Below are 27,926 nucleotides of genomic sequence, written 5' to 3' on the forward strand. Positions count from 1 at the left end.
ACCACTGATATTTCCATTGGGTGTCTATACTACAGAATATTGTCCACAAAATTTCTTGTTCACATAACTTGTGATTTTGAAATGCCATGACCACTGTGAAGATTTTGCTTTGCAGCGAAAGTTTTTTCGAGCACCAGGAATAATTTTAAGTTCTACATGGGTAATAATAGACCCCAATAAGAATCTTTCTTTCCGCCAGTATTAGCTTGAATCAAATTGTCACAACGAGAAGGAAGAAAAACTACATTAGAAATTAAAAGAAAATTTTCGGGAATGGCAAACAGCCGGCACTCTCTTGCTCCAGGGGTGGCATTGCTACCGCATGCCACCCCTTGGCTATGGGCCTGTACCACTGTACTTGAAGCATGGATATTGTTTTTAGGAGGGGAGAGGGCTCAATTACTTGAGAATGATAGGAACAAAATGAACTGTTCATAAGAAACAAAGGACTTCCATAACTTTTTTTGGGGTGGGGGCTTTTCATTGCCATTTGCCATAAAAATAGCATTGGTGGTAAAAAGAAAGCTGCTTGTTCGTTATGCTAAAATGATAGGTAACCAAGGACACGCCTTGGATTTGGACACACAGGCATATGCATGCATCTGATTTCTAAATCTGTTTTAAATGAATTGTCCCCAGATCGTACGTACCTAAATTCACGAATCCATGGTCCAATTCTGATTCACTCTCTGTCACAAAATTTTTGTTGGCGTTATTTATCGTTTCTTCGTAATCATTTGCAGACATATCCTCGCAATATATCTTAAAGTTAACAGACAGAACCAACTTTTATATAAGCGCGACAAACTGGTACTTACTCAATTCAGAGTATAAACGTTAGAAGAATTGGAATAGAAATAGACAGTTGTTGAATAGGGTCAGCCACAAAAGGCCACATATGACGGTTTTTATGTTTGATCAGCCAACCATGGCCACATAGAAAAGCCATAGCTTTCCCAAACACATTTACAAAATGGGGCGTTTACGCAAATATTTAAGGGTGTGGTCAGCAAAAATTTTCCCGGGGTAAACCTTCGACCCCATAGCTGTCCAGCTCCTCTTTGCCCCTCCAATCTTCCAACCCTGGCTACCCCACTGTTGACAAGGTTTGCAGGCTGGTGATGGTCTTACGATTTTTAACCCTGTCAAGGATGGACTGATCTCCACGTGAGCACATCGTCGCAAATTAAATAATATTTCATGGGTGTGTCGGGACAATTTGAATCGACTCGCGTAAAAAATAGACGGACTCTTTAAAGCCAAACCAAGGAGACAAATATAGAAAATATGTGTCAAGTTTGGGGAAATTCCAAGAGACCCTACGATTTGGTATAGTATGGGTTTCATTCTCTTTGTTATTGTTGTGTTCATCTGTAACCTTGGAATCTAAAGCGCCAGATAAAATAGTTGCCTTTGTTATGCTAAACTTGTACTTGGAGGCAACTGAACAAACTCAAAACAGCAATAACACAACAAACAATCAGGGGTGCAAATTAGGAGAGTGGGGGTAATCATCATCGTCCGCCTTCTCCGCCTACGGCAGATTGCGTATCAACATGTGACAATTGTCCCCATAAATTCCGGTCTTTGACTGCGTTGCTCAGCGACATCAGGTCTCGTCCAGTCCAAAGGCTAATGTTGTCTTGCCATCGTTTACGTTGTTTTCCTCTACTTCTCTTGCCTTCTGTCATTCCTTCGAGGCAGATTTTGCTTACGCCTTGAGAACAGCGTTTGTTGTGACCGTAGAGCTTCAGGACTTTTGATTCAATTGTGGATGTGATGGGAATGAGCTTTGTTTTACTAAGGAGGTCTTCAATTCGCGTATGATCAGATAGTCGTTTGTTTGTCATGAATCTCGTCATATGATTTTGGAAAACGAAAAGTTTTTGCAAGGATTCCGAGGTCCAGTTGACACATTCTAAACCACAGAGTACAACCGGCATCACATAGGTGTTCACAGTGGCATCACAGTGGGGGTAATAAATAATGGAAAGACCTAGCCAATAAGTGGAGGATTCCAGTTACTCAAAAGGCTAGAAAATGTGGTTTCTAATATCTTTGAATTCACTTGGACACGAATGAAAGATGCTAGAAATGATCATAAGACTATGTTATATAATACAAACTGAAGTAAATACTCTAGCGAACCTTAAAGAAATATTATGAAAACCCAAATCAGACGCACCCGTTAAAAGAAATGGGCCGTCCCCAACTTTCTTGGCAAACTCAATGTATGCCCCTTGAAAAGAGAAACTTGAAGTTTCTGCTCGTTAGAGAAATAAAATCAATGCGTCGAATCAGTGGTAAAACCAACAAAATTTTTTGCCGACAAAAAGGCGTATCTCAATCTTTAAGGGTGTGGTCAAAAGATAAATGCTCTTACATGCTGTTTTATGCGTTTCTGTTTCAAATTTTATACTCTAGTGCCCTATTTTGAAAGTTCAACTGCTACAGAAATGTTAATACGTCACAATTGGCGGTGTCACACCCCAATAGTATCTCAATAGGAAATTTTAGGCAAAATCCGCTCGGTGGAAGAAACGCTTCAGGTATTTCAGAGACCTTCATACAATAGAATCAATAAAAGATTAAGCAAAGGTAGTTGCTCCGTTGGTTAAATATGATACAGTATTCCTTGATATGAATTAAGGTAAACAAACTGATGATTTGAAGATTTGAATATTTCTTGTTGGCACTAAATCCAAAATCCAGGCCCTCTTTACTAAAACTGTGCCTTGTGTCCATTTCCCCTAATGTTTCTCGGTAAGAGCGTCAACTGCAGTTCACAATGGGCCCCACATTTCTTTTAACGTTCAAAAGGTTTGCTAAGATAAAAAGAGGGATCTAAGTTGACAACTAGTGATGCTTGTTACCTAGCTTTAGAAGTAACGTGTCAACATGGTATATGTAAGACCACGGTGAAATTCTACCTGTCGTATTTTTATTTGCTGTTCAATTTGTTTGCAAGAAAAATAATTTTCACAGGATTAGGAGAATTTCTTTAGTGAAATTTGCTTAAAAGAATGCATTTTCCAATGAGCTGGAAGCATCAAAATTCAAAAATTCTCTGCACCTTCGGTGGCAACCATGATGCCGCCTCGGGTAGTAACTATATCCTTTGCCCATCCCGATATACAGATTTGACTATTAGGATAGTCAGTTGTTATCATATAATAATAAAAGTTGCAAATTATGATAAAACAAGTTAGATTGACAAAATGTATTGCAGAGGTTTGTGGCAGCAAGAATCTCAGGCAATAATTTTTCAATCAGGAAAATTTGTAGTCTACACCCCTCCCCCAAAAGCCTTGAATCACGACGGCCCTGCTTGCGCCCCTGCTAACAGTACAAATGTTTTGTATGCATTAAACAGTACTGACGCGGCACAATAACACGCTCTGAAATTGAGACTGGACAAAGGGTATGGGGGCATACATCCCCAGAAAATTTTGAATTTTTGGGTGTCTACTTTGTCTCTGCTGGCTTCCTAGAAACCTAATAACGAGACAAGTCGGTCGCATAATTGATTCTGTATCAAACTTTTTAGAGTTTCAGCGCCTATTACGAGATTTGGCGCCCCTTTTAAAAAGTCAGCTGGGGGCCTGGTCTTCCCAGCCCCTCTGCAAGGCCGCAACTGTTGTGTAAAACAAGTTTCATGTCGCAAAATCAATGTTACATGTTTGGTCGCAAAATCAACGAGAGGGCCTAAGACTGCCATGATTTATAAGAGATTATCAATTTACGCTACGCTCATCACATTTAGTAATTCCTGGAAAATGTATAGTGAACTTATAAAAGGACATTTTATTCACACTTAAATCAGCCATACATTCAGCCATATATTTGCACTTACGCACAACAGCTAATATTTCTATGGTATTTATTTACATTCGCTATATAGCCTAGCTTTCCTATTCCCTTTGTTTTAGCTAATCCTCTTATTGAGCTGTTTTATTTATAGTTGTGTAGATAGTTAAAATTATTATTCGGGTTCTGGAAAAAATAGACAAGCTATCATAACTTTATGCATCTGCAAACATTGAGGTGAGAAATTATATTTTTAATGTTATAATCTAACAAAATTCATTAGTGAAAGAACCAACAACGCTTTTACTAAGTATGAAGGAATATCTACTGTGCACCTGAACTGAAAATCAGAGCAGGGACGAAAACAAGTTGCTAATTTTGGGGGGGCGTGGAAGTATGAAAATTCCAACTTTATGTGATAAATTTTTCATTCGACCAGTAGATCTGTTGTACCTACCAAATTGATATTTGTAAATAGCCCGAACACCATAGTTTTATTTTCTTTATAATTACCAAATCTTTACTCAATAATTAGCCTAAAGCATAAAAGCCTAAATCTCTAAATTTTGATTAACATGAAACAAACATTAAACATACTGTAAGAAGTAAAACAACATTTAAGCAAAACCAGTATTAGATATACTTAATGATTAGTAGTATTCTTTCAGATCAATTGATCAATTTTATCTAAAATACATTTTTTCACGATATAGAAGCACCAAGAATTTGGGCCTTTTATTTTCGTTCTTGATCGAAGAAAACTACCTTTAAACTTTTCAGAGGGCCAAATGCCTTTTCCTTCTTTACAATTGAAATGGTGATTTGAGAACAAACTTGTGCATATGCCTGATTCGAAAGATGAAATACTCTTCTTTGATCAAATACTTCCACTGCAGTTTTTGCAATGTGTTCTTGCTTCACAGCAGTTTTGTCATAGGAATTTATGATAAGGACTCAAGGACATTAACAAATAACAGGGGGAGTTTAGCATAAACTCGTTTTTTATAAGAAGCGTTGAGAATTTTTAGTACTGAAAGATTCTTAATCTTTTATTGAATTAACTACTCGTAGTTTCTAAAAAAATTCCCACTCTAATATTTTCTGATCAATGCGGGTATTATTATTCCAAACTGTAAGTTTCAAGTTTCTTATCCGTAAGTTCACCTTGCCTGTTCGTAATTTGATTCAACTCCCGTCAGAAAGAAAAAAAAGAAAACGGGGCAAGTGTGCAATTTGGATCCAGTGGAGACGGGATTCACAATAGAAAACGATTGGATGGGTCAGCTTCAGCCTGTGAATTTTAATATTTAGAATTTTTATATTTAAAATAAAAAAACTTCTTAAAATATAAAATTCACAAGTTTAGGCCTAAGAAAAAAATTCCAAGTCAACCGTTACGTTTTCCAACTGTAACTGGATTTTCCAAACTTTGGGGGGGGGCGTTACGCCCCCCACGCCCCCCTATTATTTACGTGCCTGGATCAGAGGTAATGCACCAACACGTGCACCTAAATGAGACATTGCTCTTGGCACATGTGCCGTGTAAAAAGCTTTCATCCATACAGGACCATTAGCCCAGCCTTCCCCACCCAATAGAGTAACATATTCGGAAATATCATTATTTTGGCTCTTGTAAGCAAAATGCTGTCTGAAAATCTTATCATTTTATTCTCAGCCACCATAATATGAACCCCCAATTATATCCTGATTACGAGACATTATCGAAAGAGAGGCTGTAACTAATGGAAACGGGTCATAAACTGCCTTAGATTTGTGATAAATATAAGTTTTTGTTTCCAGATTACGAAGAAATGGCTTCCTACACATCAGACGTAGAACTGAGCAGCTCCTTAGATCAAGATGAAGAGCCGCTTGGTGAACTTACTGATGAGGAGCTTCACATGCTAGTTGAAGATAACATGTGAGTAAAAATCGATTCTTTCAAAAGGCAATCTCGTGTGTTAGATTTCTTTAAATCTGATTGTGAGGTTTCAAAATTTCTACAGCATTTTCTCATGTTTTTGACCGACCAGAAAGGCTAGGATCCAAAGTAGCTACCGTAAGCTACCATGGTTAGTAGCACAACAAAAATTTGCATTTTGAGGATAGCCAGAAAATGGGTCTGGAATATTTACAGCATCAATTGGGTCCTTGGCACAACTGAAAAACATTATATCAGAATTATGCTCCATAGTTCTGTTTGGTTTGATTATGACATGAAAATAGAAAAACTTTTAAGCACAAAAATTGAGCACAGTTTGAATGAAGGCAGGAATTAAAGACAACACAACTTTGTGGATAGCCTTGCTTGTCTTCCAAAGCGTGATTTCATGTCCAGTAAACATGGCTCTTCTTCAGAATGAATGAGTTAACGTTGAGGTAATGCTGAAGTTAATTAACCTATAGGTCTCACAAACTTTCTTAACTGATAGCACTGTTCTTTGAAAGGGGTGCGGAAGGGAACAGACTTGCTTCAACTTGGCAGGTGGAAGAACTGCCCACTGTATATTTTCATAAAATAGAGTGTTTTTTAGATTTATTGCTACAGATTTTGATGGAAATTGAGTTCAATCTTTTTGAGACACACCCATTTAATCAAGTCTGCAGTGATATCTTGGGTGTACAGTTGCCATACTTTTCATATTCGCAAACTTTACCGTGTGACATTTGTCTCAGTTCAGTTCTGAGTTTTTAGTTCCACTGCATACAATTTAGTGATGATAATATTATTACAGACAAGTTCATAACATATTGAAAGAATAAATTAAATGAATAGTATACAAGTTAATGAAACAAAACTCCCTATTACTTGATGTGTAACTGTAACAACATGTCTTCCCATAGTTTAAAGGAACTATAATAATTCTTTCAATTGGGACTTTATGTTAATTTCAAACAGATACAGTTTTCCCATTTAATTCGCAGTATGAGTAGAAAATAGGAATCTTCACAGGATATTATTCTTTCACTGCATACTGTGCATGGAAAGGATGTGAAACCTAGAAAATAAGTAAAAAGACTGTTCAGTTTAAAGAAATTTTCAAAACTGGTGCAAATTGAAAATGAAATATGAGATTCTTAGCTTGTGGCACTTGGTCTCAATGCTTTAAAGCAATTATTAAAACTGCAATAATTCAATGACAATTTATATGCTGGTCTTTTTGTAAAGAATTTTTTGCAATCGTGACAAACTGCCCGCATGGATCAGCTTACGAGGGTGATCGCCCATCCAACACTATTTGTTAAAGGAAGTCCTTCATGACCTGAGGGGGAATTAGGGTATTTTCTAATTGCCTAACCTTTGATTTTCTAAATGCCTTATTACCACCAGTTTGTAGCCAAAATATTTGATGTAATGATTTATAATGTGAACAATGAGGAGATGATGCTTTGTTTCCAAAAACTTGAAATCAATCAAAACAATCTAGAAGTTTGACTTCTTAAAGTTCTTCTTTAGTGTATGAATCACAGTCAGATTCTGACTCAGTTGAAAAATTCTCTCCCTCATCCTCCCTTCAAGACAAAGTCTCTTACATGGAGACTCCTCTATAGCATTGTTACGTTTGTCCTCTAAATAGATATCAACAGCTGTTTTTATTATAGCATTTCTTTCCATTACTTTTTGGTTCTTATCACTGTTGCTTATTATCAATATTGGTTGCTCTCACTTATGAGTAACCAATGTTCAATGTGGGGGTCATCAAGTTTTAAGGAACAATGGACTTTGAAGAAAATTTGTTCACAAAATTTGTCTTGAATGACGGAAATCTGGTAATTTCTGGATGGAATGAGGGAATTCTACACATTTGCAAGACATGGAATTTTTTCGAAAATGATGCATGGGATACAAAATCTTTATAACGTTTTAAGGATTTGTGGAATTCTTCACCTGTTGTCTTGTAAAAAAATCTTCAAATAAAGGTCCTACCAACAATTTTTCGGTGCAAAATTTTGGCTAAAATGACTGGAATGGCAAATTTCCAAACGCCCCCCCCCCCTCTCTTGATGGATCCCACTTCGATTTTTACAAAATGCTCAGCTAAAATGTTTCGAGGGAAATCCTTGGCAACATCGCCAGAAGATGTGAACTGAATAATAGTGAAAACAGTAATAGTGACATTTGTTGCTTACTTTTCCCTCAGTGCTCTACTCTCACTTGCGAGCGAAACATGTTTTTGCTAGGGTGGTCAATGTCCCACGTTAATAATTTGGCAAGGGTGATAGGGAGGATAATTATGATCACCCACTTAATGTGAAAAGGCCTGTTTTTATGCAATTGGAAGATAATCACTTTGGTGAAGTGACAATATCATACATTGATGTGGTCCACAATCATGTTAACTGAAAAATTTTTGCTTAGCGCACATCACATTTCAAAGCAACTAAAAGATGTCTAGAAGAAGATGTCTAGCATTTGTTGCCACATTATGTTTAATTGTATAGCATGATTAGAAAATTTACAAAATTTGTTAAAGATACAGTGCTGAACCACGAAGACCAAATAAAATTTTAACTGTTATTGCTTGTTGTTATCCCCCCCTGCATACTTTATCTAGCCTATAGCTGGTAAGGAACAATATAATACTGAATCTATAATATATTTCATCCAATACTAGCCGTGCTAATGAAGTTTTGCGGATTGAAACATCCATGTTTGAAAAATACCTCAAAAGAGTTGATCCAAAGGATATAACTTTGCAGTCATCTACAACAGGTGAGTTGAAACTTCACATTAATATGCTATCAACTTGAACATTGAAATATCACTAGAATAGTATGCTTAATAACATTGCCTCAGATACACAAAAGATTAAAGTTTTGTGGCATAAATATTTATTTCTGCATTGAAAAGTGCTGCCCTAAAATTATCCCCCACTCTGAAAGAAAAGTTGCTGAAAAGCTCTATAACTAAAATCTGTGACACATTCTCTAGTATGATATAGAATTCTCAATCCAACATGAGAAATAACTTTTGCTTCCTAGCAGCATTTTGTTATCAATTTTCACTGTGTTTGCAGCACAGGCATCTCACAGCCAAGACGCAACACCAAGGACTTTCAGAAAGCGCTCAAGGTCTCGTGGTCATTCTCTAGACAAGTTAGTAAAGATTCTTTCTTTTTCCCATATCAAGGTAACAATTCATACAACCCTTAGCAAGGTTGTTTGTTACACAAGATTGGGTGTAACTATAGACGTTTTGTAACACCAATTTCATTTGCACCCTTTTGGATCAAGTGATTATGGGGCATCGATCTAGATATCTGCGTAAAATTCAAAGGAAACTTCATAAAAGCTGATTAAATGTTGTTTACAAATGTTTTTCCTTAAAAATTCCACTAAAGCTAAGTCATAATCCTGGATACTCGAGTACTACTTTTCGTCCGACTACTTTTCTCAGTATATGAGAAGCAATGAAAATTTTGACCAATCAGGTACTATTAATCCCTTGCGTGGTTATAGAGCCGTATTTGGCAAGCAAACTGCGTCTGTCTACACAAATCAGGATTTTTTGCTCTGATGGAGACAGGTGTTAAAATTTTGAAATTGCAATATGACTCTGTTTATGCGCGTTTTGATGCAATCTTGATAAGCAAGCAAATGTTGTTTTATGGTCAAAGTCGAATCACAATTTGTTTTCTATCCCATCGTTGTTTTTCCGTCACTAAAACTGTTTTTGCCAGATGCTCGTGGGAACATGCTATTTATTTCTATCAAATTATCACTGGCTGGTGCGTCCTACATACCGAGCTGTACATCAGCACAAAAATTCATAAGCAGCTAAACTTTTTAGCTTAGTAGGAACGCATTCCTTTTAAATAGATAAGAACTTGGTCTTTATACCAGAGGCGACACGAGGCTTCACAGTGGGGAATAATTTCTTTTTGCCTTCTGATTCTAAAATTTTTATGAAACATTGCATGCCCTAGATCTTCTTAATAATCAAGGTACTTGACAAGCTTTCATTAAAAGGAGGCAAACATGTCACCACATGACTTGAATGTATGACGGCGCTTTGTTTCTTACCAAAAACTAACATCAACTGAGCAATTTATTCGACTTGATTCCTTGAATGATAAAAAAGGCAAATTGGACTCATAAATAAATAGCTCACAGGGTATTAATGATTGCCTTCTTTAGAGATAAATAGCTAATTTCTCGACAAGAAGAAACTATTGGAAATTTTTACACTATGAAAGAATGATTCAGTTATTTTCTTTTGAATTCGAAACGTATTTATTGTAAGATTTTTCTATTTTTACAGACACCTGAAACTAACTGCAGAGCAGAAGTGCGACATTGCAACAAGGGAGCTTGAGGAACTGAGAGAAGAAATTGAAAGACTGAAAGAAGAATCCGATAAAATCTTAGACAATTACAAAGTAGGTTTTTTTGTCGCTGAATATTACCAACGAGTAGTAAGCACATTTTTATTAAATGTCTGCTAGCTTCATTAGAGTTATATTTGCATTTAGCCAAGTAAAACATGAAATATGATGGGCGAACAGATAAAGTACAAATATGAAGTAAATTATTATAGATCATTTTGGTACTCTATTCATTCGCTCATTATATTGTCGTTATTTAGAAAAAAATCCACACACAACTTTAATATTTTATGAGTAAAACATACATTTGTCTATAACAGGCAGTTATGGAGGAGGCAGACATTCGTTTTGCTGAAGTGAAGAAAGCGCAGTATGAATTCAATAGAGACATTGTTTCCGGATCTGTGAATACCGTAAGATTTCTTTGTATTCCTAATTCAAATAGATAATGTACCAACCCGAAGAGTAATTCAGGCTAAAAAACTCTTTTTGGAAAACAAAGCTTTTTAAAAATTAGACAAATTTGGTTGATTAAATATCTTTACAAATTGAACCCAAAATTGTTCAACCTTAGCGATGTATAACGTTGGTTTTAGTTTTCAATCTATTAGTTTTATTCCTATCATATCATTTACTCATGCCTCGTCGTGTACATCAAATATTTTGCTCAATAATGAAACAAAATTGAGCAAGTGATAAATAGATTGAGCATAAGCTTGATAATTGAATCTTTTCACTGAATAATTTTCTTTTCATTAAAAGCTACGTATTTGTGAATACTGCCATTTACTGATCAGTTAGATGCTAAAGTTTATGATGCTAATTTGGTATTTCTTCCACGGTTAAGAGTGCATACATTTAATGGCGATATGTATTCTAGACATTATTTGAAAGTGAGGTCGATTTAATATCTCAAAAACTATTTTTGCTTTGCAGAGAACACAGAAAGTTGTTGCAGAAAAACTGATGAGATATTTAGAAGACAAAGTTCGCTCTCGTGTAAGATCATATTCAGCCCCTTCTTGTTCTTGCGAGAGTATTTTTATATGTCGATTAATATGTTTGACATATTCACCAGATTATTGTTTGTGATGTAATACTCTCCAACTGGAGAAAGGCAGCCTCCAGCAGAGAATAAATTGAAAATAAAAGATGAGCGAGATAGCAGGATCTAGTTATGTTTTTTTTTTAATTTTTACCCTTCTTACCTGCTTGCTTTGTGATATATTTTCTTTGTGATAAATATCTGATTTATTTCATAGAACATTTGTTATTATTTCAGGACACTTTAATCGAAAAGCTGCGTCTGAAAAATACAACTTTGAAGGTTCTTAAGAAGAAGCTGCAATTGCAATTAAAACAGGTATTTCGGAGTGATCTTTCTGTTTTTAATACATTGTCTTTTTTGTCTTCTAACGTCTCATTTTTCTTTCTCAGTGATCGTAAATTTTTTTGATAGTTTCAATTGAAGTCCTATAGTTGAAGCTATTCTAGTCAAAAGGAGGTAATACAGCAAGATTGTCCTTTCAAAAATTATCAAACATTATTTTACATTTAAGAAAGAAGAAATGGGAGAAGTACTGCATGAGGTTGATTTTAACCAATTGAAGATCGAAAACAGTCAGTACCTTGAGAAGATCGATGAACGAAATCAAGATCTACTTCGTCTGAAACTCATGGCTGGAAATGTTCTGCAAGTTCTGAATACTTATAAGGTTGGGTCTTTTGTTGATACAGTAATTGGTTCCATAAATATTCTAGCTTGCATGCTGTACAATATAATATAATATAACTATGTTATTTATTAACAACGTCGTTGATAAATTCATCTTTTTCTAGTACAGTATTACTTAAAGTCCTAGTTATCTAGAGTAATTGGTTATTTGTCAAACATCAATGCAGTCATGAATCGTTTTCCATCATCATCGTCGTCCATCATCGTTTGAATTTTTTGCGAAATCATTAAATCAATTCAGTCCTTACTTCTTTCACAATGAAAATGAAAATGCAAATAGATTATATTCTAATTGCTCTGTGTTTGGATTTTTTTTAGAAAAAGTTGTATTTGCTGACAGCGGAATCTGATAGGCTCAAAGGTGAAATTGGACAGAGGGATGAAATGCGAAGCAGGATTGATAAAGAAACAAAGGACGGTGAAAAAGTTAGTTCAGCAATTATCATTTTCTCTATCGACGTCCATAATATATCATAGATTGATAAAAGTAAAACTACATGGTTTATCTCTACAAGCCTGTTTCGTGAGTAACTCACTCTTCGGGAGAACATATATATACATATTATAAATACATATATATACATGAAAACAATGAAATGTTTTAGAAAGACAATGAAAAAAGACAATTTATTATTCTTCTGGAACGCGTATCATCCTTTCAACGAGGAATCATCAGCCCATTTAAATATATCTGCGAGTTCTATATTAGTTTACTGAAGACATTGCAAATTTGACGTCATATTTATTTAGCCTCGTTTGCCATTATCTATCTACTAAAAGTTCTCGGTTCAATGCTGGCTTGAATTTTCTTACAAGACACTTCTATATTTCTTCTCGGTATATTTTGTCATCACGGTTGACAGAAAAAAGACGCAACTTAAATTAATGTTGGTTTACCAATAGCGCGGTGTGCTATATGATGGTTCACATATAAGTTTCTTAGCCGTGGATCTAGAGTTTGTTGCTTGTGGACTCTCATTTTGGCTTTTAAATTTGAAGTTTCCCCGATATATTCTTTATCGCATTCTTTATCGATATATTTGATTAGATAAATAATGTCTATGACAGTACAGTCCATTTTGCATGTTATTTTGACGGGAACTTGAGATCTTTTAAATTTAATCTCGTTGCGTTCCAAGATAATTGCACAGGTTCCACATCTCTTTTCATCGCATTTGTAAACAGACCAACTAGTTAAGCTTGCTGGTATTTTTGCTGTTTGATTTGAACAATATTTAGCTTTTGAAGGAATCTGTTTGATGTTGGCAGGCTGTCGTTTATTGTTAATAAGGATGAATTTGGCCATCATGGCTTCATTTTGGGGCTTGCATCTAGCATTGAAATTGTTTCCTTTTTCATTTGAGAATGTTGAAGTTGCGGGGATTTAACATAGTGATAAAAGCTAAAGACTGTTTTTCGGTATTGTGTTCCTTTGGGCTTCGAAGTTCTTCTAAAGGGATTTTCTTGGCTTGCTGAATACTATGCACGATGAGATTTCTGGGATAGTCTAGCTTTAATATGATGGTCAGTGTTGATTTTATATAAAGTGGGTGTTGTCCTTTGAAGTTTTTTCCCGATGATTGTGCAATAACGTCGTGCAAGGTTGGATGGAATATATCTTTTGGTGTGCGGTGGGTGGCAAGATTTAAAATGAACATATTGTTGGCTATCCGTGGGTTTCTGGTAAAGAACTGTTATGAGTTGGTTGTTTTCAACTATTATCTATACATCCAGGAAGTTGATTGTTTGTTTACTCTCTTCCATAGTGAATTGGATGTTTTTGTGCAAACTTAGTAACAGAGCTAGTGTATTTTCTGAATTGTATTTTACATGCATATATATATACTCTCAATAAAACCGCTTACTTGTTTCCGAAAATTGCTCTGCATCTATTGATCTGCATGCCAATGCATTTTACCCCCAAAATAATGAAGGCTAGCGTTTGTGCTTATGGTACCTGGCAGTTTGTGCGTAACATATCTTTAATTCATTACGTGTGAATTCTTGCGCAACAATCAATGATTTATAGATTCCGTTGTTTTGATAAAATTGGCGACGTATTGTAGACTGACTATCAGCATGTCCGTAACTTCTAAGACCCCGTTTACACTGCGCCGGTTAAATTTTATCCGCAAAAAACTGTTCGGATTGATTTGCGTTTACACTGTGCCGCGCAAATTTTGTCCACTTTGCCCTCCCGTTTACACTGTGCCGGATAACTGCAGTCACATGACCTAAATCATGTACAGAACGCCCAAAATGAAGTCTTCTCTGGGCAACAAAATGATAAAAAAATTCCCGCCAACGTAAAAAGACTTCATTCTCTCTTCAGAATCATCTGCTTCTCTTTTAGACCAAATCCAAAGATATTGTCAATACAAATTAGGCCTAGTTTGTTTTAATAGTTTATTCATGAAACAAAATGACACTGAACAAGCAACGAAAGTAGAGAAAGCTGACAAGGATGCCAATTTTACGTGGACTGGCAAGATACTGCACTTTTAACACGATAATTTTTAGAAAACAAGGCAGCCGAGATGACGAAAGGTCTTGATTGGGAGACAGCAAAAACTAAATTGGATGAAATAGCCAATTGCTTTGGAGCAAGATACGATGTGGATGAAATTTATCCGGATAAAACCGTTTACACTGTACCCCATAGCTATCCGAACTAATTTAATCCACTTTCCTAGGTGAACTAATTTTGTTCGGATAGCCGCTCTCAAATTCGTGGGTCTAGTGTAAACGCGACGCCTATCTGAACTAATTTTGATGCGGATAAAATTTATCCGGCACAGTGTAAACGGGGTCTAATTGTAGGTCTTGAGGCATTTTCTGCCATTGTTTTTACCAGGATCGTCGTGACGCTGAGCTGCTAAACAAAAAGTTAAGACAACAGCTGGCGGAGTACAAAGTCCCGGATGTAAGAAGCTTGTTTTTTCAAGAAAGTTAGATATTTCGAACGGAGAATAAAAACAGAATTAAAAATTTTAAATTATGTCCTTTATCAAACGTGTTAAAAAATTTCGTTTTCCAAATTATTTCCATTATAATCTAACAAAAATTTGTTTTTAGTACAATTCCACATCTATAATATTAATAATGGCCGAATACTGTTACTTTTAGAAGATGTTTCTACTTTTTCATTAACATTAAAACTCTGATTCTGAATATCTCCTAGATTGCTACACCTTATTGTATCAGTTGCAATTTCCATTGATTTCGTTGCTCTATAGGCGATTGAGGACATAATGGCATGTTGCTGGCTTAAAGGAAAAAGAAGCGAATGGAGAATGTCGTACATTTTCGAGTCATCCTTTTGTGCTTTTATCATTCTTAATGAATTGGAATTGAATTGTTTCTTTCTTCTGGCAGGTTATGGAGTATGTGAAAGAAAAAGCAAATCTATACAGTTTGCGCAAATCGGTAACAAACTATCAATATTGTAATAGTCTGTATTGTGAAATTGGTAGTTTAAATATACCTGCAGAACTGATATTGAAATGTCAATGCAATGTGAAATCATATTGTAATTTGCACTACATTGAAGGAACACTGATATCTTTTGCAAAAAAAGCATTTGATGCAGCTATATATAAGATTTTTGCTTCCCACTATTTCTTTGTTTAAAAAATGGCTTAGTTGAAAAAAAAAGACGTATGAAGTACCAATTAATGAAAACTGCATCATAATTATATATCAATCATGCATTTTAAAAACGAAATAGTAGTTTTAATTTTTTGTACTACTATATTAACTTTATTATAATTCCCTTTTTTCTTTATTTAAATTTGTTTCAGGTACAATTTGAAATTCTTCAGGTACATAAAAAAGTTTTGGCTTAGGCAACAATTTGGTGAAGAATAAATGAACTAATCATTGCTTAAAGAAAAAAACAGCTCCATGCTTCCATTTGCATTTTTATGCATTGTTTTGACCAATACCTACTTCTGTTTTCACAGGTAAACAGCTGGGAAAGAAAAGTAGAGATTGCTGACGTAAGTAAACAACAAGCTATCAAATCAAAATTGAATAATAGTTGCGAATGTTTAAACATAAACCCGTTGAAGAAGTTTTACATACTGGCCATTTTATTAATTTATTTGTTTATTTTATCAATTTTTTTAAAAGGTTTAATGTTTTGATTTTGCAAGATGGTGAATTGATGCCGAAAATCTCAATCAGGGTTATGTTAAAAAAATACTTAGATTTATATATTCTATGTTTCGAACCCAAGAACAAAGCAGAAAATATATTTTTGTTGCTTGCATTAGCAAATTCTGTACTGAAAATAATGATGATGGTAATGATAATAGCTAAATTGTGAATTTTTTCTTGCGCTTTACACTACAAAGTACAAAATGATTTAGTATCGTATCAGGCGTATTAATTATTATTGATAAAAGTAGAAAATATCTTGTTATCCTTTTTATTTTTGCAGATGGCTTTAAAAACGAATCATAAGGCATGGCAGAAAATGAAGAGCGCTGTTCAAGAGCAACAACAAGCACAATGGGACTCGCCCTGAGTGCATTTAAACACGTGAATCTCTCGCGTTGACAGCTTCTAGCGTCTGTATTAGTTCGTATTTATTTTTAGAAAATTTTCTGCTGTAAGGTAACAATCTATTTCACTTCTATAATCCTTGTCTGAGCTTTTTGTCGTTCTCAATTTTAGGCAAATATAGTGAACTAGTTAACAGTGCAGTAGGCAGAGGTTGCTCATGTAAGATGTTCATATCCGCTGCATTTGGATAATGCGCATGATCTCTACTTGAATTCCCTGCTTGCTGCGCATGGTCTCTATTCAGAAAACCTTTAAAATTATTACTCAAAGTTGCAATTGTGAATATATTCCAAAAAAGCACGTAATGCAGCTCATGAAAGATCCTCTTCTTTAGTTTGTAGTGACAACTTTAAATGATCTAAGTTTAGTTAAACAGAATGACTAAAACCATCTCAAGTTTTCTATTTGTCTAGATACGCTAGTGACATCGTTCACTTGAAAATGTAACTATAAACACATGTAACCGATTGTTCTGTGTGGACTACGTTATGTATTCAGCATCGGTTATCTGCGTCTTGTTTTGTGTGAAATCCAGCAGTGAATATTAGCATGATTGCGACTATCATAAAAATGATTGCTTTATTGTAAACTTCTTTCTTTGTTTTCGATGATAACTCGTACAAAAATGGTTTAGAGTTGAGGTAGGCGTCAATCTTCAACTTCAATATCTTACAAAAATAAATTTTCTTTCTTAGCCCAGCAATTGATGTTGCAGTCATGTAAAGTTTTCTTGCTCTCTTCTCTTTCAATTTTGTTTCTTTTTGGATTCTAATATTCTCAAAAGATAAAAAATTGTCACGCATGCTCTTCACCCTTGAGTTTTAAAATGTATTTGACATAATTGAACTTCTAAAGTAAAAAGATGATAATCAATGCTAAAGAGAGGAATATTTCTTTGTCAATGTATTTTAGCCTCTATACTATTCGACATATGCAATGACCCTTGCTTTGATACAAAAATTTCGAAAAAAATCAGTACGCAGTCAATATTAGCAGCAATTAATAAAATCCAGTAACAGAAACTTTGTAAGCCTGAATACAAGTAGAATCCAAAAAACTCTACCCTCACATCTATAATCCGTACCTAAGAATTAGCTGAATTCTTGGTCTAGAACCTCCAATAAAACAGTTGATACTGGTCATAAAGAAATAGCTCAAGAACAGAAATCACATCAGCATGTGACGTCATCACATATATATCTTTAAAAAATCACGAAATTGTTTTTTTTAGTGAATATATTCTCAGAGAAGGAATTTACGCCCAGTTCCTCTGATAATTCTGACAAAAGTACACAAAATTATAAAATAAATTAAATAAGTGAATCATATAATAAATTCATACGATACATTAGAGAAGACTATTTCCAAATCATTTCCCCGTGGAAAATTATAAAAATGCTCAGGCATAAAAATCAATATGTTATATTTCTGTCTTTTTTTCTGCTGCCTTTGATTGAGAACGAACACCAAATTCACAAAATAGAGCAATGTAAATCTAATTTTGACAATAATGAGTACAAAGATTACATAATGAGCATAAAATACATTTAACATTGAATATAGGCATTCTATTTGACATAAATACGCGATGTTCATCACGTTGCAAGCAGTTGAAAATATCACGTGATGCTATAATTATTCATGCTATATTGATATGAAACCACTGCTTCGAATGGAAGACATGTTTTCAATCGGTGCTTTCGTTTTTATTATTTTTTGGGTTCCAAAAAGCCTCGGTTTCGTCTATTTCTGGAAATTCCGGTGGCTGTAATTCTTCTACATCCAGACCATCCTCTCTTGCTGTCTGGTCACAAATGTTTGAAACTGTCCAGTTAAATCTTTCAGGTTGGTCGGAGTAGATATGGTGACCTGCACCCGGTATAACTTGAATATCAACGTAAGATTTTGACCTCAAATACTTCATCTTATACCCAGTTGTTGAGTCCACCCATGACCGAGAACCATACAGGATAGTCATCATCACGTGATCTTCGATGTCTTGGATGCGATGGATCATGGGATACTTGGCATATCCGTAAGGTATCGTCATTGCTTTGAATGCAGCTTCCCCGCTGAAGCAAAACAGAAAACAGAGATCACTTGATGCAGTCAAACACCCAAACATGGTTTGGCTTAAATTAAAAGCGAGAAGCGACAGTAAAAGTATAATTAAACACATAAGCTCTGTTGAGGGCGAGGTGGGAGGATGGCTCAGTTGTTAGAGGCGCTGACTACAGACCCCAGGGCCCGTGGTTCGAGTCCCTGGCATGACCAAACTTTCACCCAGAGTGGGGAGAGTCGCCAGCTCTCTGTAATTCCAGGCGTAGGAATCACGAGGTTTGGTCACATCGAGAGGAAGGACCAGGACACTGCTCGATAAGCATAGCTTTTCAGTGTCCTAGAAACCACCTTCGGATGCTAGGTAGAAACAAATACAAATACAAATGAACTCTGATATGCTCTCAAATTTTTCAAGCTCCAAATTTCATCTTGGCATGTGCTGTTCTCCTGTGTGTTTCCACTTCTCCTTTTTTTCTTAAATTATTTTTCCTTTACATCGACATAACCTTCTTCATGAAGTAGTCAATTAATCGTGTAGAAGTAGAAATAGAAGTAGAAGTAAGCTCTTTGTTACAAACCTTGGATTCTGCGCATTACAGTGGTATACATAATTCAACACCGTTTCATCCTCTTCCTCCGCAAACATTCGTCGAAACTTTCTTTTCAGGTCTGGTCGAAATTTCTGAACAAGACGTGGTCCTTAAATTTGAAAAAACATGAATATTTATCTCTTAAACTTCAAAACATATTGCCAAAAAATTTTGTTTGCAAAGAATTCAAGCTAAAAAATTTCTATATTCTCCGATCTCTTGGTTTGAGAACATGTCAAAGCCTTTAAAACTGTCACCGCCAGCAATCTAGAGGTTGGTCGTTTTTCTGCCAATTGTTTTCCTGTTCACGTGTGTCAGTGCTATTAACAAAGTTACTCATTTTCTCTGTTCATTTGAACTAAAAAAACATAAACATCAGATAATTGCTAACAGGTTGATGTTTATGATGTTTATGGTGTGTAGTGAGTGGTGTTTTAGGAAAATTGCCAAACTTTATTGTAAAATATTTCAGATGCTTCAAAGAAGTGATTTATAATGAAAAAAACAACAATGCTGAAAATGTCAATAAAGAGCAATGATCAATTTTTTTACAAAAATTCAGTCAAACAGAGCAAACTTTGAACAAATGGTGTATCTCGTTAAACTCTTTCTGCAGTATACAGATTGAGCCCATTCAATGTAACAGACGATAAAATGCTTTGATTATGCTCATTCAGCTAGAAATAGGCCCAATTTGACTTTTAGCCTTAGTGGAGAATTACAAATTCAACAGGTTAGGAGAGAGAAATCCAGTTTTCTAATTGCAATAAAGAGTGATCAGAGCTATTGCTTTTCAGTTTTTTCCCTACTTACTCTTCTATTTTCTCTGACTTATTTTATATGACTCGTTTCAATTAAAACTATCCTTTGTTTATGAACGTATCAATAAGATTTCGCCTGTCTGTTTTCACACATTCTTTGAATCAATCAAGTCCATTTATTAACATGATATTCGAGAGGCCTCTAGAAAAGACATTTTCTTAATTCATAAAAACACTCTTCAATACGGCATAAGATCTGTTCGTTTCACTGGTGCTGAATCAAGGAATATTATCCCTACTGTCATCAAAAATCTACATCCTTGCAATTTGAGTCATATCTGATCTGCATGAAAAAGCATTGACACCTAATCTTCCAAAATCTCAGACCTTTTTTCACTTCCCACTAACGGAAATCGGAGTTACATTTTCGGTATTATTTACTTTGATCTCGGTGACTTGCAACAATATTTTGTTTATAAATAAGGGGCCTCTCTCTTCGATTAGGTTTGTTACTGAGAGAGATCTTTCTTTAGATGATTCCCCATACATACATATCCCGCTGATAATTTGTGTTTCACATATAATTGTGATAAAAATTGCTTGTTATTTTAACTTGTTTTATTTTTATTTGGTGCTTTGAGGAAATGCATTTTGGGAAATTTAAATATAAAGAACCTGAACCTGAACCTTGAATGGCAAAAGAAGGGCAACTGACAAACTGATTTGCAAAATTCTCAAGAAACAAAATAGTCCATACTTGGTTTGCATTTTAGCACTTCACCCGGCTCATATCCATGCTTCTATGCATATTGAATTATCCTTTATCAACAAATAAGCATAGCCATACTATACCTAACCAAATTGAAAATCTTAGGTGAACTAGAAGTAAGCGTACCATAAGGGCCAGCAGCTCTAACAGCTGATAACGGATTGAAAGGACTCAGCATTGCTGCGACAATCCTTGCCCACCGAGGGATTCGAAAAGGCTCTTCTCCTGGTGGCGGTTTTTCATGCATACCCCATGGATCTGCCAGTATCAAATGCCGGACATGCTCTGGATACCTGAGTGCATAAGAACAGGCAATAAATCCACCCAAACTGTGACCCAGAAGAATAAACTTTGAAATTCCAACTTCTTTGCGCCATTGCTCAATCGATTCAACAAATTGCTGCTCCGCTTCGGCAGCATCGCCTGAAAAATCAGGCCTAGAGCTTCTTCCAAAACCCAATACATCAATTGCAAAAACAGACTGGCGCTTTGCAAGTTCGTCTAGGTTAAGTGCCCAGAGACCTGCACCAGCTCCAAATCCGTGCACTAATACCAAAGGGACTCGTTTCTGCTCATCCGGATTCAGGTGAAGAGTCCAGACTTGTTTTTGGTTGTCAACTGGCACATATTTGCATTTCATTTTCGTCTTCACATCTATGGTTAATAAATAAATATATTCATACAAAGCACTAAAAGATTCTATTTACTTAAAATCACAAACCTAGCTGCCTACTTTACTAATTGATTCAGTTGTCTTTACTGATTGCTCTTCTCTTTCAATGACATCTGTTTATTAGTGACGAAAAGTTTGTTTACCTATTGGGCTGTTAACCTAACACAGAAGATATGCGCCTCTAAAATTGGGTATTTTAACGTAAGAAATGAAACTTTTTTAGCACTCGGTAAATATGCATGTTATTATTTTCCGTAATTTTTCTTCACTTCCGTGGTCACATTAGAATCATCTCTCGGGAATATTTAGTCTCCTTGTGACACTGTTGTTTAAAATGCAGTGTCGCAATGCAGTGTAAAAGTGTACAATTTTCATACTTTTTGCTTTAGGGTCTCCCCATTTTTTTTCAAGTTGATTGTTGACACCAATTTTAGTACATATACAGCTACGACTAGACTAAGTGTTGTATCAATCGACAAATTCTAAGTTCCCCGACGTATACACTATCCTTTACCGATATTCATTTTACTGTGTATAACTGCCAGGGGCGGATTTAAGAAACATGGAATGGGGGGGGGGGTGTTAGACACTAATCTTGGTGCCATACCTTTCAGGTCACTGGTAAATAATGGAAACGCCCATTTTAAAATTTGGTTTTTAACTTTAAGGTGAAGACTATATGATGCAGTGGCGTAGCCAGGGTTGGAAGATCGATGTGGTAGAGGAGAAAATTTTTGCTGACAAGACCCCTAAGAAATTGGGGAAAACACCCATTTTGTAAATGCGTTTGGAAAAGCTATGGCATTTTTACGTGGCAATTTCCCTTTATACAAAGTCATATGAAGCGTTTTGTGGCTGACCATATTCTACAACTGTCTATATCCTTCACAATGCCATTAATGTTTATATCCTGAATGGTATAAGGCGAGGAAGCACTACGTGTAAAAAGTAATTTTCCAAAGTTGTAATCAATGATCTAAAAATAATAAACAGTATTCAAAAGTTTTAAACCAAGTCCATTCTCCTTGGAGCAAAATCCACGACAAGCACTTAAGAATCCAGTTTTTTTCAAGGATTGAACTGATTTAGCATTTTAGTTGTTATTTTATCGGGACTGTCTCAAGAACGTGAAGGATGTTTCTATACAAACCCCAAAACGAGGGGAAATTGTTGAACATGCTGTAGAGATATACAGGAGGCTCTCTTGCGAGCAAAAAGAGCAGCCAATTTTTGCGACGACACCCTTGAGGTTAGCTAAAAATCGTTTCATAATATTCCTCCCCGCCCCTGCTACGCTGCTGATAAGAATATAAATTCTGATAAGAAAAAAATAAAGTAAAAACTTGGCGTTACTTTGTTACTACTGAGTACCAACGAATGATTTTTACCGAATGAAATAAAATTTACCGAAGAACACAGAAATATTGGGGGGTGTCGCACCCCCTACATCCTCCGCTAAATCCGTCCCTGATAACTGCCTTTTACTCTCTATGTTCATTATTGACGATTCGCAAACGATTTCTTCTTAATAGAACCTTTCATCATTCCCAAGGTTAAATCATGTTTTCAAATTTCAGTCTGCATTCGAAATTGTTTCGCAAACTACTTTCTTTACATGTCTTGCTTTGTACGTGTCTGATTTACTAGTTTTTTTCATCTTCATAGTCTCTCGAAGTTCAAAAGAAGATAAAAACTCATTTTTGTTTTGATCATTCCAATCTAGCATACTACCTAGCATACTAAGCACCCACCCTCGAAAAAACGCTTCTCTTCAAAAAAGTGCTTTTCTGAAACCATCACAAATTCAAAAGGCGCCCAACCTCAAAAAATCGCCAACCCCTCAAATAGTGTCCCTCCCTTAAAAAACCTGACATTATAGATCGGACCAAAGTGACCAATTTTCCAACAAATATTCCTTTTATCAAGCAAAAAGCAACAATAAACTGCAGGTTTTACAAAATTTTCAACAAAATGGTTAATAAATCTAAAAATTACAGACTACATGGCCCAATAGCCTCCCCTTGCCCCTTGGACCCTCAGCTTTGTTTTCATCAAACATCACTCAGGAAACTGATTTTTTCATACTATAAAATTAATTTGTAACCCATACATACATCGTAAAATTTGTTTTTCAGCAGCCTCCAGAAGTCCATCAGAAGTAGGTCGCCAAGAAAACCAGCTACTTATCCCACATTGGGAGCGAGGTTGCAAGGTGCTGCCGTTTTCTGCTTCCACCAAAACATTCCTAAAATTAACACATGGTAAAGGAATAAAAATTATAAAACAAATTCTAATATTACAAAGTTAGAAACATTGTGTATTAGTATCATGATTCACTAAATTATTCCCAATCTGATATTCGGATCAGACAACAAACAACAATTAATACAACAGAAAATAAAGCCTTTTTCATTATCAATGGTTAAATTAATGACAATTTTTTAAAAATTTCATCAATAAATGTTGTTAGGTTTGTTGTCCAGAGACAATAACTTTAGCAAACATTGAAAATTCAGATGTGCAGTTTGAAGGTTTGCTGTCAAAGGCAAACAAAGAAATAGCAATCACATCATAGCCCCTAATTGCACAATATGAATACTGACTTGCAGAAGGAATTTGAAAAGACCTCCACAAGAGGTTACTTGTAGATCTTATGGACTTACTGAGATCAAATTATTGCAAGAAAAATTTATAGGAAGCAGTAAAAAACAAGTTCTGTCTCAGTGGGAAAAGGCCAAGTCAGGCATCCCAAAGGGCTCAGTATTAGTGTCACACTGTGTCTAATTTTCATTAGAGATCTAGATGATGATGTACAGCACTGATATATTTGTTGGTTGATGACCCAAAACATGGAGAACTGTGAAAGATATAGAGAACAAAGAAATACTGCTACAGGATCTTGACAGTGTTAGAAATGTTTAGGGCTAGCAGAAACAAAATATTGTTAGGCTACTTAAGCAAAACCAAACATAACAAGTGACAATCTTATCCTTTTTATGTGCAGGGAATGCAGAGCAACAAAATTCATGTTTGCCAATATTGAAGAATTTGGTGAGAAATTGTCTGAGAAGTTTTTAGCAAAGGCTTTCAAAGAGATGCTGTATTTGTTGTTTTTCTTGTGCATTCAAAAGTTGCTTGAATATTGGTGGGAAAGTGACCAAATAAAAAATATTATTCAGATAAATAGATTTGCAATAATGCATAGGTGGAAGAAGGATGAAAATTATTGTGCAGGAATGTGTTCCCCAGGAAGACCTTTACAGTCTGGTTTAAGGGAACCAGATGTTTGCAGTGAAAATAAGGACAATCCAGTTCTTAAAGAAGATCATGCTTAGCTTGTTGTTTAAGGGCATGATATCAGTTACCCAGACTATGCTGCTTCATTTTGGTCTAGAATTATCCAGTTCAAAAATAAAGCCGACTTGTTTTATTACAAAATTAAATTTATTATTGCAAAAGTAACTTTGATTTCCAATACACAATAGGGTAAGAAGTCTAAAAGGTATAATATTGCTCAGTGATGTGCTTAGACAATTTCGTGACCAGCTTTACTTATAGGAATGCTAATATATTGCAAGAATTGCCGTGGTCCCTATCTTTATCCTTTGACTTTCCACCGTTGATGCTTCTTCGACGAATTTTATTTAACATGCAGAGAATACGGAGCCAGTGTGAGAGACAGTGTATTGCTGTAAAACTTTGATCTGAACTGGACTGAACTGACTTTATAGAAATTAAGATTTATATACAGACTTATATACAGAAATCAAATTGCTGACTAAGGATTAGTGAGGATGATGTAATGATGATGTAATTAAGAGGGAAATATCTAGATATAGGAAGAAATCAGCATGACATAGATGTGTAAACATGTCTACAATGGTGAAGGGAATGTCCTGTGCTAGGTGATCGCGTGAATGACGTAAGTGGATGTCATGGTGATGGATTAATGAAGGAGCAGGAATATGGTCTATTTTACAATATGAAAGATGACCAATTATTTCTCTTTAGAAAATTCATTAATAATAAAATAAATGATCATAAACACACTTAATGATAACAAGTAAGAGCAAATGATGACATGAAAGTATAAGGAAATTAAGTTTGCGGAAACTAATATTCCTGGGGTTTTTAAGGAAAAGCCAATTTTAAGGAAATCTGCCAAAATGAACTGCGGCTTCATTTGAGCTCCTCATAACAATAATTTCAGGGCAAATATGGCTGGAAGGGCGCCAAGAGGCTTCAGAGGCTCTGGGGTAAAATGGAAAGACGATGACCCTGCAAGCGCAGCGAGCAGAAAATTTTCGCGACCACACCCTTCAGAGTAGCTTAAAATGCATCTAAGAAACCTCTTGCAGTTTACTCTTGCAGTCATTTCTTATAGTCGTTAGCTTGCTGCTTATAGCAAGTTATTTCCAATACACTCTTTTTTTGTACGAACCAGTGAATTCGAGTTCAGGTTGACTGGTTTTCCAAAAATATGAGGGTGGATTGTTCTTAATTTGTTCTTAAATTAATAGGTTGTGAGCAGTGCGATTGCTAGCGAGGAGGTGTTCAGGCCTTATTTGCCAACAAAGTGAGTGAAACAGGTTTCATTTGCCCACAGGTTTGAACATTCACCGAAAAAGCACCCACACATGGCTAAAAGTCCTCGTTTGTTAGATAGAACATTGTTCAAAATTGCATTTTACAGTAGCTCAGCCTCAGCTTGCTCTAAGTTTGTTTTTAACTTTTGACCAATTTGAGGCTCGTGTTCTTAGGAAATTGTTCTTATAAAAAAGAGTGTATTACAAAAAGAAAGTTGACTATAACCAACCATGACCAACAAAATGAGTTGATTATAGGTTCAAATGTTGTCAAACTTCCTATTTATTGCTAAGGTTCCTGCTGCATGACCAACTTTCTTGAAGTCTGCAAACACTGGGGTGACCCAACCCCACGCCCCCCTATCAGCACAACCCTGATTGAGACAACAGTTCTAGACAAAAAAATTTTCGTATCAAATCTGTTTTATTTCTATCCTAGCCAAGCATCTAAGACTTTAAGCATTTAAGATCTCTGCGTAATGGACTGGGTTGTACTACCAGTCATGGTTGGATGGTTCTCTGGCAAATAAATATACATAAAAATATCAAATGACACGGGCGGATCCAGAGCAAATTTGAAGGAGGGGCAGTTGGTAGTGGGGGCGCTGAAAATTTTTCAAAAATTGGTGACGAGAATACCCTGTATACAACAATTTCAGATCCATTTTCGAAATAAACGTCATAACTTTGAGATAATTCTTGAAGAAAATTAACTTATTGGTCTCAGAAACTTTTTCACCCGATTCTCAGTTTTCAAAAGGGGCGCAAAATTTCCAAAAGAGGGCGCCAAACTTGCTTCAACTCGTTGAGGGAGGGGCAACTGCCCCTAGTTGCCCCCCCCCCCCTTAAATCCGCCACTGGAATGACACCCTGTTTGTGACAATTTGTTCCTGACCACGTTATTCGTGAAATTTGCTGCGTCATCTTCTAGCAACATTGATAATAACATTACTGCAAATTTCTCCCATAGCAAAACTTTGAAAATGAAAATTTACAAAAGCGCTGTAAACATTGGACTTTATCAAAAAATTTACAAGGATAAAGATTCATTTTTTATCTCAGATTCTTGCAAATTTTGGTATTGAACTGAAGAATGTCCTGGAAGGGTAACAGCCGGCCGGCATCAAACAAGCATACAATGAATCTGCAAGGTAACACAACTAAAAGCAATCGTTCGAATGCTTGATAACTTACGAATTTTTCGCAATCACTTCCACTTCACTTTGATCCATCGTTAAGATTCTGATTGCCTAAAACATACTTTTCTTCCAAATTTAAAAACGAAGTCCAAACTCAAAAATAACAGGTCAGGTATCTAAGTTTGTTTTGAATGGAGTCAGAGTCATGCAAGATAGCCTCGTTTTGGTATTTTCTTCAGAGACACGATTGTGAGGTGCACCCCGCCCCTAGGATGCACCATCAGTAGTCCTGCCTCACTCTCTTAGATACATACTCTACTTGACTGTTCATAGCTGCCCAAAAGTTGAAATGGCACAGCAAGCAATCCTGGGTCTTTTGGAAAAATAAAGCTGGGCTACCTTTGATTCACAAAATAGTTAAGATTTTGAAGCTTCCGGGACCTCCATTTCTAAAATATTTGCTTGGACTTCTGAGGATTACCAAGGCTTCCCACCCTGTTGTTGCACGCCTTAAAAATGAATATTGGGTTAAAATGATCACACAATATTAGTAATTCATTTACCTATCTTGTTTTATTAGCGATTATTTTTGTCATCATCCAGAATGCATGTAAATGTATTATGAAGTAGTTATTTTAAATCATTTACCATTTTACCTCTTAATAAGCAGGGTTTGAAGATATTTATACACTTATATTGATAAATCTGTAAGAACAGTATGTGTGCAAAACCGTCCCCTTATATTTTTGTCTCAATCGGTGAGTTGTGCTTTTATTAAACATTATTTTGGTAGCCAAAAGTAACTAGATGACTTATGTATGACCAGAGGCAGACATTTTTCCTTTCTATTGGGTTTGAATGGATAGGCTGTAGTATATTTGCACTTCAAAAGCACTCTGCGTGTTTTAAAAGT

The 27,926-nt window shown here is 35.6% G+C and overlaps 2 protein-coding genes across 2 annotated transcripts; one reads left to right on the forward strand and one right to left on the reverse strand.

Moving 5' to 3' along the window:
• Positions 1 to 1,242: 1,242 nt before the first annotated feature.
• Positions 1,243 to 17,479, forward strand: LOC135690770 (cilia- and flagella-associated protein 263). Its single transcript, XM_065208427.2, has 14 exons — positions 1,243 to 1,329; positions 5,608 to 5,728; positions 8,424 to 8,521; positions 8,826 to 8,904; positions 10,070 to 10,187; positions 10,454 to 10,546; positions 11,070 to 11,132; positions 11,416 to 11,496; positions 11,693 to 11,848; positions 12,187 to 12,294; positions 14,723 to 14,791; positions 15,244 to 15,294; positions 15,831 to 15,866; positions 16,310 to 17,479. Exons 2-14 carry the CDS (start codon positions 5,619 to 5,621, stop codon positions 16,394 to 16,396), a joined length of 1,149 nt encoding a protein of 382 aa, XP_065064499.1. The 5' UTR covers positions 1,243 to 1,329; positions 5,608 to 5,618; the 3' UTR covers positions 16,397 to 17,479.
• A 135-nt stretch (positions 17,480 to 17,614) lies between these two features.
• Positions 17,615 to 27,225, reverse strand: LOC135690771 ((Lyso)-N-acylphosphatidylethanolamine lipase). Its single transcript, XM_065208428.2, has 5 exons — positions 27,069 to 27,225; positions 23,403 to 23,533; positions 20,742 to 21,269; positions 19,074 to 19,194; positions 17,615 to 18,506 (listed from the first exon to the last, which is right to left on the reverse strand). The coding sequence occupies exons 1-5, from the start codon at positions 27,104 to 27,106 to the stop codon at positions 18,122 to 18,124; spliced, it is 1,203 nt and encodes a 400-aa protein (XP_065064500.2). The 5' UTR covers positions 27,107 to 27,225; the 3' UTR covers positions 17,615 to 18,121.
• Between the last annotated feature and the right edge of the window lie 701 nt (positions 27,226 to 27,926).

This window comes from Rhopilema esculentum, chromosome 4, assembly GCF_057945365.1.
Source record: "Rhopilema esculentum isolate cy_ngs chromosome 4, ASM5794536v1, whole genome shotgun sequence".
NCBI lineage: Eukaryota > Metazoa > Cnidaria > Scyphozoa > Rhizostomeae > Rhizostomatidae > Rhopilema > Rhopilema esculentum.